A 15637-nucleotide genomic window follows, 5' to 3' on the forward strand; every position below is an offset into this window, starting at 1 on the left:
GCTACACAAGCTCAATTTAATGCATTGTTGAAATCCAAAATGTGTCAGACCCCAATTCATAACATAATGCAAGTATGCGTTGCATTCTCAATGTTGCCACAAGGGGCGCTATAGTGAACATTAGTGTGAACTGTCCACTTCTACGTTGAGTTTTTCTTTGAAGCAATTACTGTCATGATGGAGCAACAGTTTGAAGATAATATTGTTGCACAAGTAAGGTTAGGTCAATATATTTAAAGCAACTTTCCTGAATAATAACATCCAGTTTAATGACACAGACGTTTGATGGTAACTCTATCGCCCCCTTGTGTACTGAGGATTGTGACCACCTCAGTAACACAAGAACCCACATTAAAGGGATAGTTGACCCAAAAATGAAAACTCTCTCATCATTTACTCACCCTCGTGCCATCCCAGATGTGTATGACTTTCTTTCTTTTGCTGAACACAGATGCAGATTTTCAGAGGAATATCTCAGCTCTGTAGGTCCATACGATGCAAGTGAATGGTGACCAGACCTTTCATGCTCCAAAAATCACATAAAGGCCACATAGAATTAATCCATAAAACTCCATGTGATATCGTCAGAAATAAATAAAAAATCTCTGTCATCTTTTGTTCTTGCTACAGTATAAGACCGCCAAGGCCATATTCTGATTTCCTTAGAGAATTTGCTGATTTTCTGTCAGATCTAGTAGTTACTGTGGATGGAGCTTTAATTGATGGTGACTTCAACATTCACACAGATAAAGAAAATGATACACTGGGATTAGCATTTATCGATATTCTGAACTCTGTTGTGGTCCGACAAAATGTGACAGGATCAACTCATCGCCATAATTATACACTAGATTTAATTCTGTCATATGGAATAGAGGTTGATAATATAGCAATTCTGCCGCAGAGCGATGACATCTCGGATCATTACCTTGTCTCTTGTATGCTGCGATCAGCTAATGTTACTCAATCTACACCACACTGTTGTTCAGGTAGAGCTATTCTTTCGACCACTAAAAATAGCTTCACTAATAACCTTCCAGATTTGTCTCAAATACTCAGTAAACCAAAAAATTTAGAAGAACTTGATGTAATCACAGAAAATATAGATACAGTCTTCTCTAGCACTCTTGGTAGTGTCACCCCCCCTTCGATTAAAGAAAATTAAAGAGAAATGCCCCGCACCGTGGTACAATGATCACACTCATGTTCTCAAGAGAGCAGCTTGAAAAATGGAGTGCAAGTGGAAGAGTACAAAATTAGAGGTATTTCGCGGTGCAATGAAGGATAGTGTCTCTAGCTACAGAAAGGCTCTAAAAGCTGCCAGGTCAGCATATTTTAGAAAACTCACAGAAAATAACCACAACAATCCTAGGTGTTTATTCAGTACTGTGGATAAATTAGTTAGGAATAAAGCTTTGACTGAATCAGATATTCCATTGCAGCACAGGAGTAATGACTTAATGAATTTCTTTACTAATAAAATTGAAATCATCAGAAACAAAATTGGAATCATGCAACCATCTGCAGTAGCACCTCTGAAGACAGTGTCTCATATTATTCCCCAAGTTCAGCTTCAATCATTTGCTGTCATAGGACAGGAAGAGCTAAAAAAAATACTTATCAAAACATAAAAATCAGCAACATGTATGTTAGATTCAATACCGACCAATCTATTAAAATAAGTGTTTCCTGTAATCTGAAAACTCTTCTTAATATTATTAACTCCTCATTATCCTTAGGGCATGTCCCAAGAAAATTTAAGATAGCAATTTTTATTATCAAGAAACCACAGCTTGATCCTGGAGAGTTGGCTAATTATAAACTGACCTCAAATCTCCCATTTGTGTCAAATACTAGAAAAGGTAAGGACCTCCCAACTGTTAATTTTTACAAAACAAATTGTATAAATGAAGAATTTCAGTCAGGATTTAGGCCCCATCACAATACAGAGACTGAACTTATCAGAGTTACAAATGACTTGCTCTTATCATCTGATCGTGGCTGCATTTCTCTTCTAGTGCTTTCAGATCTTAGTGCTGCCTTCGACACCATAGATCACAAAGTTCTCTTGGATAGGCTTGAGAATTATGTTGTCATTTGTGGACTTGCATTAGCATGGTTTAGGTCCTATTTATCCGACTACTACCACTTTGTCTGTGCAAATGAGTAATTGTCAAATCAAACTAAAGTTAAGTATGGAGTACCACGGGGATCATTTTTGGGCCTCTGCTTTTCTCCTTATATATGCTTGCCTTGGGAGATACTATCAAGAAACATGGAATTAGTTTTCACTGTTTTGCCGACGATACCCAACTTTATATTTCCTCGAAACCCAATGAAAATTCACAATTCTCCAAATTAGCAGAGTGCATCAATGAAATCAAAGATTGGATGACTTGAAATTTCCTTCTACTCAATTCTGACAAAACAGAGGTACTAATTATTGGACCAAAAACCTCTAAAAATAAGACACTAAAATATAATTTGACTCTCGATGGGTGTACTGCCACGTTGTCTTCTACAGTGATGAACTTAGGTGTTATATTTGATAGCAGTCTGTCCTTTGAAAACCACATTTCCAATGTTTGTAGAACAGCATTCTTCCATCTCAGAAATATTGCAATGATACAACACATGCTCTCTGTTTCTAATGCCGAAAAAACTAATTCATGCGTTCATGACCTCAAGACTAGATTATTGTAATGCATTACTGGGAGGATGTCCTGCAGGTTCCATAAATACATTTCAATTGGTACAAAATGCAGCTGCCAGAGTGCTGTCTAGAACCAAGAAATTTTATCGTATCAGCCCAATCTTTGTGTCGCTACATTGGCTACCTTTTAAATTTCGTATTCATTTAAAAATACTTCTAACTACTTACAAAGCCTTGAATGGTCTAGCTCCACAGTATTTATGTGACCTTCTATCACGCTATATTCCATCATGTTCACTAAGATCACAAAATTCTAGCCTGTTAATAATATCTAGAATATCAAAATCCACAAAAGGAGGTAGCTCCATCCTTTTTCTATTTGGCTCCTAAACTATGGAATAGTCTTCTGAAGATGGTTCAGGACTCAGACACAAACTCTCAGTTTAAGTCTAGACTAAAGACTCATCTTTTCAGCCAGGCATACACCTAATTTATCTATCAACTCATAGTTATGCTGCATTAGTTAGGTCTGGTGGAACTGTAAACACATCTCATATTCTATAATCCTGTTTTAAAGTGAATGGCATCTACGCTAATTGTTCTATTTGTTTCCCTGTCTTAACCTCGGGATACATATCCTGATGCTACCAGGGCCTGCCAGATCCAGCTCCGGTCCTACCTGATGTCTGACTCCCACTACTACATGTTGCTGAGTGATGACGACTAATTGCAGCCTGTGCCAGCCAGATATCACTTCAGTCTACTACGATGACTTCACAGAGGATGAACTGATGCCAGCACCAACCGTCAGACATGGTATATTTCACTGGACACTGCCTGAAACTTGGACTTAAAATGGACTCCACTGGAAATTAATCTGCCACAAGCTTGCAGTCGAACTGCAGTGCACCTTACTGACCTCTGCTTGCATCACCTTGGTCAAAGGATGGACTACACTCTTAAAATGGAATACGTAGATAACAAATTAATTGTAGCCTTCATCAGCCAAATAACAATAGACAATGCACCTGTTTGCACTTCCAAAATTAATTAAGAATGTAAATAATAAGATTTTAGTCATTAATCTTACAGTTAATACAATAGCTTTTTGTTTAAACACTGGCCCTTAACACTCATTTAGTTTACTCATTTTAAATCTTGACTTGTACTACACATAAATAACTTATATTGCCATTATATTCATGCTGTTTAGCCAGAAGGGAACTGGCCCCTACAATGAGCCTGGTTTCCCCCAAAGTTATTTTTCTCCTTTAACCAACATCTTATGGAGTTTTATGTTCCTTGCCACAGTTGCCTTAAGCTTGCTCACTGGGGGTCTAAATATAATTATTTTCTATTTATTTATTTATTTTAGATTTTTCCCTTTTTCACCCAATTTGGAATGCCCAATTCCCAATGCACTTTTTTTTAAGTCCTCGTGGTCGCGTAGTGATTCGCCTCAATCCGGGTGGTGGAGGACGAATCCCAGCTGCCTCCACGTCTGAGACCATCAACCCGCACATCTTATCACGTGGCTTGTTGAGCGCGTTGCCACGGAGACATAGCTCGTGTGGAGGCTTCATGCTATCCACCGCGGCATCCACGCTCAACTCACCACGCGCCCCACCGAGAACGAACCACATTATAGCGACCACGAGGAGGTTACCCCATGTGACTCTACCCTCCCTAGCAACCAGGCCAATTTGGTTGCTTAGGAGACCTGGCTGGAGTCACTCAGTATTTTCTATTATTTATTTTAAGGCACAATTTGCAATCATGTTTTTTGTTTGTTTTTAAACTGCACTATTATGACTCGAAGACATTATATAGTACAGCTTTTTCTGTTGAAGCATAATTTTCTGTAAAGCTGCTTTAAAATGATGTGTGTTGTGAAAAGCGCTTTACAAATAAAAATGTCTTGACTCCAGTGGTTAAATCTATGTCTTCAGAAGTGTTATAGTAGGTGTGGCTGAGAAACAGATCGATATTTAAGTCCTTTTTTACTATAAAGCTCCACTTTCACATTCTAAAAGTGGAGATTTCAAGTAAAATTGACTGAAATATTGATCCGTTTCTCTCCCAAAGTGAATACATCACTTTAGAAGACAGATTTAACCACTGGAGTTATATTGATTACTTTTATATGGCCTTTGTGTTTTTTGGAGCTTTGGAGGTCTGGTCACCATTCACTTGCATTGAAAGGACCTAAAGAACTGAGATATTCTTTTAAAAATAAATAAATAAGTCTTCAATTGTGTTCAGCAGGAGAAAGTAAGTCATGCAAATCTGGAATGACATGAAAGTGAGTAAATGATGAGAGAATTTTCATATTTGGGTGAACTATCCCTTTAAGCATGTACAACTGAACCAATGGCAATACATAGGCCAAGCGCTTGCATCTTCATAAGCTTGCTTGAGAGTTTCTGGCCTTAGGAGTATAGCAAAATTTTACAAATTCAAAAAGGTAGGAGAAACACTGCCCATATGTTTTGTTGTTGATTTCAAAGGCCAGACTATATGGTATTTTGGCCTAAATTCATCTGTCACTTGGTAGAAACTAGCCAAATTAGGCAGATGCCAGCATGGACAGGTTGAGTGACATGCCCTCACTCTAGAATAAATCTATGCAAAGAAAAAAATATGACCCAGAGTACATTAAATTGGGGTTTACTTGCAAAGATGATAAACATGGTGACAGCCGCAATTTTTTTGTACAGTGAATTATTAAATAATTATACATTTAAGTGTTTGATGTCAAAGGGATTGTTTAGCCAAAAATGATGTATTCTGTAATCATTTACTCACACTTATGACTGTTAGGGGCTGTCAACCTCAACATTCACTTTCATTTTATAGAAAAAAGATGCTTTGAAAGTGAATGGTGACTGAGGCTGACTTTCTGCCTAACATCTCCTTTTGTGTTCTACTGAAGAAAGTAAGTCATATGGGTTTGGAACAATTTGAGAGTAATTAAATGATGACATAATTTCATTTTTGGCAGAACATTCCGTTTAAGGACATTTTAGTTTCTTTTGTGTGATTCAAGTAATTGTTGCACTGTTGGGATGCCACTTGATGTCCGATGTAAAACCAGTTGAGAACAACTAATCGAAGTAATCTAAACCTATGTAACTTTCCTTCCTCTCCAATTCCTTTTCTTTCAATACTTCTCCCTACCTCTTCAGTGTTTCAGGACGTTTTGCTGTAAAGGACCTCCCCCTCCCAGACCAGAGTATGATGTGGTTTGCATTGGTCTGACAGGCTCTGGGAAGACCAGTCTGCTCTCCAGACTTTGCAGTGAGGCAACAGATAGCATCGTCCCTACCACAGGTCAGCCCACCATCAGAGAGCAATTCCAGACATGTCCTGCAAACACAAACACAGATCTCTGCACTTCCTCTACAGCAAACTTTAAATTGCCTTGTATTCTGATATTGGCTCAGTAAATGTTTTCGAAATCATGCTTGATTAAATCTAGGTCAGTGTAGCACCGGTGGTGTATATATGACTTTATAAAACCCTCATGGCTGCTGTCGGTAATCTTGTTCAACTTTCATTCACAGGTTTTAGCATTAAAGCTGTGCCATTCCAGAATGCCATTTTAAATGTCAAGGAACTCGGAGGTAAATGTTCTCTTTTGTTAATTAGAATACTACTTTTGTGTTTTAAAATGCAGTGGGGGTACAAATGTCTGAAACTACTAGTGAAAATGCTTCTGTTGTGCATTTTTCTAATTTTTTTTTAAATTTTTTTTTGGCATTACAACTTATTTTATCAGCATAGTAATATGAGTGAAAAGTTCAACTTCAAAACCTAATGATCCATGTAATCCGGCATGATTTGAGTATTTTCCAAAGAACATTCTATGTGTTTCTATGGAAGCAAGAAAATCAGACCTTTTGTACAAAGGAGCAATGTTAATTGTCACAGATTTGCTTGTTAATTAGTGACCTAGAAAGAGTACATAATCGTTATTATTTTCTTTTAATTCGACCTCATAACATTTTTCAAAATGGACTTTTAAATGCCACTGTATGTCACAATTAATATTAGCCAGTACTAGGGGTTAGACCAGTCGACTGTAACTAATGTTGTCGGCACTGTCAGCCTGAAGTTGACTAGTCTGATTTGTTATGGTTAGGTTTAGAGATTGGGTTATAGTTTCTCTGACCAATCAGGTAGCGCCTTCCTGATGAATATTATGGAATCGTCCAATCATGTGGTGCTTTACTCATTAAAATAAATGACTCTTCTCCTTTTTAAAATAATCATTTAAAAAAGGCATCTGCTAGACATCTGACATGGTTGCTGTTTGCTCCTTCAAGAACACGATACGGCAAATATTAGAAAAGTGCTTCAAGTTGATGACTTGACGAAATGCATCTTCATCCTGCACGTTAGATCTCATGACTGTCTGTAATCATCTCAAAGTTCCTTTCAAGGCATCAGTCCACTTGGTGGCTATCTTTGGAGCACTATAGGGCAGGCTGGGCAGCTATTTTTTATGGATACAAGTGACATATAAGTACAGCTCCTATCTACTTGAATGGGGAAAGACCGAAATCTCAAAAAATTGTGCTGCTTTAGCTCTGATCACGTTTAAAATATGCAATTTTTCTGGCTGTTTCAGCTAATGCGCATGCATGTTCTTGAGTTGATTGAGAGGCGATATCTGCATCTAAAAGCTGATTGGCTGGAAAAGGCAGGACTTCCTTTTCTACAACCGTTGTGCATTCCAATTTCTCCCATTAATTTATAACAAGTGGTCTGTCTCTGCAAAACAACCCTCAGACCTTCACTCAAAATTTTCCACTCAAACAACATAAGTGCGTTTTAATGGCAACCTATATGACCGCAGGCCATCTAATGCCTGATGACGTGTTATGTTGCTGTTTTTTAAATTACATATAACTAGCTAAAACCCATTTCACTGTAGTGAATGTAGATCTATCTATTGTGTACTTTAGTATTCAGTGGGTAGGGCAGTGGAATCATGGGCTCGACTAGCTGACTATTAAAATCAGTAGTTGTGCAACCCTACAGAGACATATGTAAACAGTTTTTCAATCCATTATTTCACATCTAAATATTTTAAAAGTAAACGTTGGCAGCATCTGACACATCTCAAGGAAGATGAATGTTATTTGACACAGATGTTACATAAGGACCTGACCACAAAGGGCACTCATTTCTTTGATGTCTAATAGTTTTCTCCTTAAGGTAAATTGAACCACCGGTGCTTGAATGCAGCACGCAAAGGAAATTTTTCAGATGTCAGACTCTCGTTGAACCCATTGCTATCTTGGCCCGCTTTTTCATTTTTTAGCATGAGCAATGGGCTGCAGCTCTGAATCTGTCTGTAGAATGAGTGAGTGATGATGAGAATAAGAGGGTGTTGAAGATGCAGGGAACCCTAGGGGAAGGGTGGGATCAGTAGGTGAAAAGAAAAAGTTGGATTCATAAAGTGCTGGAACTGAGATAGTGAAGTCACAAATTTTTAAAGGGCAAGTCATGTGCCTGCATCCAAGCTTTTAGTGTTAGTGTAACCAGGGCTCAACAACTGGCACGGTGGGGATAGTAGTTCAGTATTTCATATATAAAAAGATTTTATTTTTGGGCTTTTGAGAGGAAAGTGAAGTGTTGACAGGAAAGTAGGGGTGAGATAGTGGGATCGGAACATGACCCATGTCACACTAGAACCTGGGTCCTCATGAGCTAGCGGCTCTTAAATGAGTTTTGTGCCCCACCACAAAAAAAGATTCAATTATTTTGTATATTTTTCATTTGACATCGTTTTATTTACTAAAAAAGAAAAAATTTACAACAAACATTTATTAGGCTTTTAAATTACAATAAAAGCTAGAATTTATACAGCTACTGTATGCAATTTGAGGACAGCTATAAATTCATTGGCAACACTTTACAAAAAGTTTCTATTCGCTAACATTAGTAAATGCAGGTATCATGAAATAACAATGAAATTCTTTTTTTAAAGCTACACTATGTAACTTTTGGCCCTCTAATGTTTGAAATATAAAATTGCAAGTTACTTGCGAGGAACATTTGTTTTGGTAATTAAATTAAATTAAAATTAAATTTCATTTAAATCCTTTCAGATCTCTCAGTTGTCGCCACCTCTGAAAAGCCAAACCGATTTTGATTTGTGTTTTATTACGGGCTCTGTCGCTTTCCCTTTTTGCTTGCAGACTCTTCTCAGTTTTTTTGCAATTTTTTACAACGGGTGATTCGCCAGAGAGTTGCCTTTGTGAACGATCAATGATCAAAGTTGCTCATTTGATGTGGTTACAAGCTTTTAGCTTCAAGCTACTGCCACTCCTTCCACCGCACCATACATGCGCTGTAGTAGACGGACCTTCTTTTCTTTATTTACAGACATGATGTAAACACGCATGGACAAATGTCAGAAGTATGCAATTTCCCGGGAAATCCGTCCTGACAGCTCTAAAATGTACAGTATATCATTATTATAGGCTTACCATAGTGAATTGTGGTAAGGCAAAAACACTGATTGGAAGACAGATTTTTGGTGTATTTGATTTTTTTTTCATTTCTAACAAAAAGTCTTACATAGTGTAGCTTCAAAGCATGTGTTAGTCTTGGTTAATGTTTATTTATGAAAATACAATTGTTCATTGCAAGTTCATGTTCATAATTCATTAAGTGATGTTAACATGCACAACTTTTAATAAAATTAAAAAAGATTATATGTTGAAATTAGCATTAAAAATGCTGTTAAAGTATTGTTCATTGTTGGGTATGCTCGGGAAGATTTTCCCAGATGATTAATAATATATATCGGGATTTTTTCAGATATAAATAGGGCTGCTTGGTGCACAGTAGTCTGTCTTTTCAAACATATTTCTGATCACAACTTTTGTGAAGCGTAACCGGCAGTGTAAATTAAAGGTGGTCACAAACCGGACGTGTTTGGCGGACGTATCTGGCGGATTATCAAAGGACAAAGATTATTTACTCTAGCCATCAGTGCGTGATATACTGTATTGTGTATATGTATCTTTCATATAGCGTACACAATGTATTTTCAGTTACAAGTATGTCGTCTTGTGGATTTACTGCTTGAATGAATCCTCTTCAAAGACACAAACAGAGAAATGGCATAATAATTTCTAATCGTTCAGTTTGCACAGTTAAATCAGTTTCATACACTAACCTGCAAACTCATACATTCATGAGCTGTAAAACTCCCATCCAGTGTTGTGATACCTGTGCCTTGCGACCTGCTTTAGTAAATGTTATATCACCCCCTTGTGGTCTCCCAATGCTATTACGCCAGACATTCAACAGAAGCCCAGCTGAGTGAATTGGAACGCATGCAAATTAGGCTTCTAATTTTAATGTTGACTTATGTTAATATATCGATGCCTAAAAAATATATAGATAAAATAACGTGCCGATCAATTATCTGTATATAACGATATTTTATGACATGCCATTGCCTATTGTTAGGTCATATTAACTTATGTAGTTAACAAATGTATTAGCAATTCATTTATTACACGGCTCTAAAATGTTTGATTCTGATTGGTTAATTTTTTCTTTCAGTGATAAAATATTACTGAATAATGATCCTTGTCCATGGCCTGTCAAGATTTATTTTGCGATATTGAATAGCTTACTACACATTATCCCTTACAAACACTTTTGTTGAAAAACAGTTGCATACAGTGTAAAGCATTACTGATTTGTTTAAAATTTTTAACCCATTTTAAAGGATACTTCCAAGATGATCACAAAATTACTAGTCAAAATGAAATCATAAATACAATTTTAAATATACAAGAATAATAATGCATATAAACAGAACAATAATAATAATAATAATAATTGAAAAAATAAACCATGACCTCTAGGAAGTTTAACACACATCTTATAATTTTTGTTTCAACAAACGGCTTCAACAGCTATTGAATGGACATAATTTGATGTTCTATACTTTCAGAATTTGGACATGAACTGTATTACCACCTGATTGCGGAATCTCCAAACTGCAAATGCAGGAACTGAATTTGGACTTTGCACTGAGTTAAGACGTGGTATTGAAACGTCTTAGCGCAATGACCAAATTCTGAGGAAAATAGCAAATTGTGCTTTACGCCACTTCTTTTACATACAATACACCCACAGTTTGCGTGCCTACACCCACAGTAGCACAAAAACTCCTACCTGCGCTTTGCACTGGCATGAAAATTGCACTTAGAATTAGCGCTTTCACAAAAATTGGATAAGACGTTGTGCTTGGTCTTGGCGTGTTGTGCTGCGATTTGCGCACTCACAAAAATAGAACCCATTGTGAGTTCGGTCAACTGGCCCGAAACTGGGCCGTCCTTATTGTTGAGTTGTGGTTAGGGTTTAAAAAGTGAGATATTATTACACAGTTTTTGGTGAGGAAAAAATCCCATAATGGTAAACAATCTTTAAATTGATTTGACCTTTGAATTCTCCTTGAATATTTTCCTTCTAAGCACTTTGGAAACCTTTCCTCTAGTCCTCAGAAGAGTTCAGCTCGGTGTCAGGGGCCTACAGAGCGTGACCTCTGTTTCCCCAAAAACATCAGTGTAGGATTACTGCTGGGACATTAACCTTGAACCTAACGAGGAAAGCTCATGTCACACTTTATTGATGGAGGTTGAGTCCTGGCTTGACATGCTCATTCTCCTGTCGTTTCCGGCACGGCCATCGAGGTGGTTTACCGTTTTCATGTGTTATTGCTTGGTCTGGCCTGTATTTTGGGTTTGTGTGAGTGATCTCAGGAAGCCGGGAGATGTTCAAAGCCCTGTGCCATCTGTGTGCATTTCCCATCAGTGTCATGATGACACCCTGTGTGATCTGCCTGGCTGACAGGCGCACCGGCATGGAAGCCCCACATGCTTACATTTACCTACCATTTACCACACACAGCAAGGAAAGTGTCAGTGCAGATGTGGAACTGGTGGGATGTTGTGTGTTTTGGAAAGGCCAGGTTATCTAGTAATGAGGCCACAGGAAAAGAAATATTGGAAATTGGCTGTATAGGCTAAGTGATTATGTGTTAATATTTAATAGGGATAGTTCACCCAAAAATAAAGTCGTACATGGTTGAACCAAGATTAGGGTGGATAAATGATGATTTCATTTTTTGGGTGAACTATCCCTTTAAAGGCAGCTGCAGATCAAACACTTGTGAATTAGATGAGTCAGTCTCGACCATGGCCTGTCTTTGTGGATCACAAATATTTATTATGAGTCACAAATTGTCTAAACCTCTGCAGAAAACATTATTATTTCTCTGGCAGGATATCGGAAAGCGTGTTTGCTATTGCTGCTGGGTTACATGTCAGTGGTTGGAAAGACGTTGGTGAAAATAATCACAGTGGATAATACCTAATATGAACGGGAAGTATTACATTGTTCATTATACACTGTGATGATATCGGGGTAGTCAAGCTCTGCAACCCAAACTGAAAGGTGGAATCTGTTACAAACTTGAACTGAGAGCTCTAGAAATGCTTTAGTGGCGATAATTTGGCGAGGCGTGACTAAGAGCTCAATTTGCGGTGTGACAAAGGCTCAGAAGTTTGGAAGTAGAACCATTCAACTCTCGTCCAGTACATTTAGCGGCCAGCAGTCCTGAAAAAAGTATTGCATAGCTGATTAATGTCAAGCAAATAGCTTACATGATCTGGTTGAACTTCAAGAGCCTTGAAAAAAGCTGTCAGTTTTTCTCTCAGACATTGATATAAAGGAATCGTTCACACAGAAACTACAGTCTTGATCAACACAAAATAGGTATCATTTTAAAGCTGAGAAGCTGTACTTTACAATGCATTTAGGCATTATCAGACAAATCAGAAGTGTTCTATTTTGATAATTTATTAATAATTTTGCACTACACATTTTATTGTAATCTGTAAACATCAAACTGTTCAAATGGCTCTCAAAGAATAGAATTCAACCAGTCTTATTGTTTTAATCACAGACAAACATATAGGGAGATATAGCTAAGTATTTGTCTTTGACATACATGTTACATGTAAACAGGTGTTGCTTATATGCTGCATTTTCGCTTATAGCTTCACGTAAAATAAATGAAACATGAAATAAATACCTTTACTTAGAGGAGGTGATTATCTTTAAAATGAGCCCACACACAATGCAATCGGATGTATAGATCATAAGATAATCCACACGCTAACCCAATCGTAATGATATTCAGATTGCTGCAACCAGAGGTGGAAGTCATCCAGATATGGGCAGAAAGGATCAGTCACTCCAATTACACATGGCCACCAGGAGATAGCGCCACGTATAAGACACACACTTGGTTGATGGTTCAAATGACAGAATGGAACTGAATGAGATCTCGTTACTCGTGCCTCCGTGGTTTGGAGAGAGAGCATACTTTGTCATTGTGTAGTTAGTTTTGGTTTTTTTTTCCTCCCCTTTTCTCCCAAATTTGGAATGCCCAATTCCCAATGCGCTCTTAAGTCCTTGTGGTGGCGTAGTGACTCGCCTCAGTCCGGGTGGCGGATGATGAATCACAGTTGCCTCCGCGTCTGAGACTGTCAATCCGCGCATCTTATCACGTGGCATGTTAAGCGCGTTACCGCGGAGATGTAGCACATGTGGAGGCTTCATGTTATTCTCCGCGGCATCCGCGCACAACTCACCATGCGTCCCACAGAGAGCGAGAACCACACATTATAGTGACCACGAGGAGGTTACCCCATGTGACTCTACCCTCCCTAGCAATGGGGCCAATTTGGTTGCTTAGGAGACCTGGCTGGAGTCACTCAGCATGCCCTGGATTAGAACTTGTGACTCCAGGGGTGGTAGTCAGCATCTTTACTCGCTGAGCTACCCAGGCCCCCATGTAATTAGTTCTTATGTACAGTTATTATGTTTATTTCTTAGGAGACATTTTTGGACGCTTGGAGATGTTTTTGGACACTAGGATAAATTATATTTGTAATGCTATAACTTTTGATTGATTAGCCTTATCAACACAAAATTTTACTCAATTGCAGATGACATGATTGGGAACAAATAATTGGAAGCTACTTTATTTACAACCTGAGATATATGTCAAATCAGAAAAATAAGAAAAAGCAGTTTCTTAGGCTGAGAGTCTCAGAATTTATCATAATCTATATCATTAAAAAATGTGAAAAGTTTTCTTTAAAATGACCCTCCTTGTTTTTTTTTTGTTTTTTTTTGTTATAAGCCATTCATTTTGGGTATGCCACTGAAACAGGATATCTTTAAAAACACCCCCAGCTTAAAGGGTTAAAGCTTAACACACAAAAAGTGTCATAAAAGTGGTTAATGCGAGTAGTACATCACATTCCAAGTCTTCTGAAGGCATACAATCACTTTATATGAGGAACAGACTGCAATTTATGTTATTTACTCTTAAATTAAATAATTGATAAAATCATGTACTGTATGTTGAGCCCAAATCATGACCAAACGTCATGAGACAAGAACCAATGATGTATAATTGTGTTCCTTTGTATATGAATTGATCTTATGCCTTCAGAAGTCTTGGAATATGCACTTACATTATAATGCAATAAGCTATATGAATTTCTTCAAATATTTCCTTTTGTGTTCCATGGAAGAAAGAAAGTCATAAGGGTTTGGAGTGAAATGAGGTTGAGTAATGTTTGAATTTTCAATTTTGTGTGAACTATTCCTTTAAGAGGCCACCTTTTTGAATACCGGATGTGAATTAGAAAATCAGAATAGTTCCTCTTATGGCATGCATAAAGAATAAAGACAAGATTAAACCTTTGTCAAGGACTTATCACATATGTATGCAAGAAAGGATGCACATGAGGCATGCTTGTCATTAATGCAGCGCATTCCATTCGTGAACCTCACAAGAATAAGAGGTATAGACATACTGGGTTCTGTTTTTTCACAATCAGGGTACAGGCCCCTCAGTGACTCACTTTAACCAAAGCCATGCTGTGCTTGTGTGTCTTGGTGGCCACATTTTTGTACCCCCAAATTGCTGTGCACAAGAGAAACCATGTGTTCACTGTAAAAGTGGGCCCATTTAAACTGTGCTATAGACTGGCCATCAGAAGAAACCATTTTAATATGCTCTCAGGGTCGACTTTAAAGAAACACTGTTGTGCTGAGCTCTCTTCATTTGGACACGGCTTTTCCCACAGGCCTCCCTGAGCAGGAGTGCGAGTTGGCATGCATTCTTGAAGTCATAAAAATACATATTGCAATATCCGCAACGATTTTTGAAAGGAGGCTGGGGTCCTCACCAAATGCATTCCAGCAATGTTCGAATTGATACTATGTCGAAATACGCTGTAGTCTCTTTCCCACTCAGTTGCCAGAAAGTTAAGTTGAACCTCTAGTTGTCCTTTTTCCTCATTTTATTAAACTGAAATGTTTCATTTCTGCCCCACTAGCATCACCAAATGGAATTGCAAAACTAAATAATCTCCCCCAGTCTTCCATTGGTTGTACAAATAGATGGTCCCGTCGCAAACTCACACCACTGGTAAAGTCAGTTTTGATGTGTCGGGCTGGACGGGCCGTTATAACAGGAACGTTTTCATAGCGCCTCAGAGATACAGTGTTACACTTTTCAGTGAACTCGGATTTAGTGACAGAATTTGTCTCTGCATTTAAAGGAATCACCTTCACCTATTTACTCTTGTGAAACTCAAAAGGAGAAATTTTGAAGAATGTTCCCACTGCTCTTTTGTCCATACAATGCAAGTGAATGGCGCTAACAGTCTGCCATGGAGATCATTTTCCATGGAGAAAAGAAAGCCATTCAGGTTTGGAACAACATGTGAGAGCGTAAATATTGAAATCATTTTCATTTTGGGTGAAGTGTCCTTTTGAGCTAGGGTACGAGACAGAATTTTAACATTGAAAAAATTTCATACATTCGTGTTGTTTTTGCCATGGGCACAATCTGATTTATGACCAGCAGGA

At 37.9% G+C, this 15637-nt stretch overlaps 1 protein-coding gene across 7 annotated transcripts in view; it reads left to right on the plus strand.

Moving 5' to 3' along the window:
* The window catches only part of arl15b (ADP-ribosylation factor-like 15b), an 81648-nt gene that overhangs the window by 23558 nt on the left and 42453 nt on the right, over positions 1 to 15637 (plus strand). For 5 of the 7 annotated variants that reach the window (XM_051685435.1, XM_051685437.1, XM_051685436.1 and 2 more), the window contains 2 exons: positions 5839 to 5983; positions 6217 to 6276. In XM_051685435.1, coding sequence (XP_051541395.1) covers positions 5839 to 5983; positions 6217 to 6276 — 205 coding nt within the window. Of the gene's footprint in view, positions 1 to 3304; positions 3470 to 5838; positions 5984 to 6216; positions 6277 to 15637 lie in introns of all 7 variants that reach the window. The other 2 variants (XM_051685433.1, XM_051685432.1) reach the window with 1 other exon arrangement.

Source organism: Myxocyprinus asiaticus, chromosome 43, assembly GCF_019703515.2.
Source record: "Myxocyprinus asiaticus isolate MX2 ecotype Aquarium Trade chromosome 43, UBuf_Myxa_2, whole genome shotgun sequence".
Classification (NCBI taxonomy): domain Eukaryota; kingdom Metazoa; phylum Chordata; class Actinopteri; order Cypriniformes; family Catostomidae; genus Myxocyprinus; species Myxocyprinus asiaticus.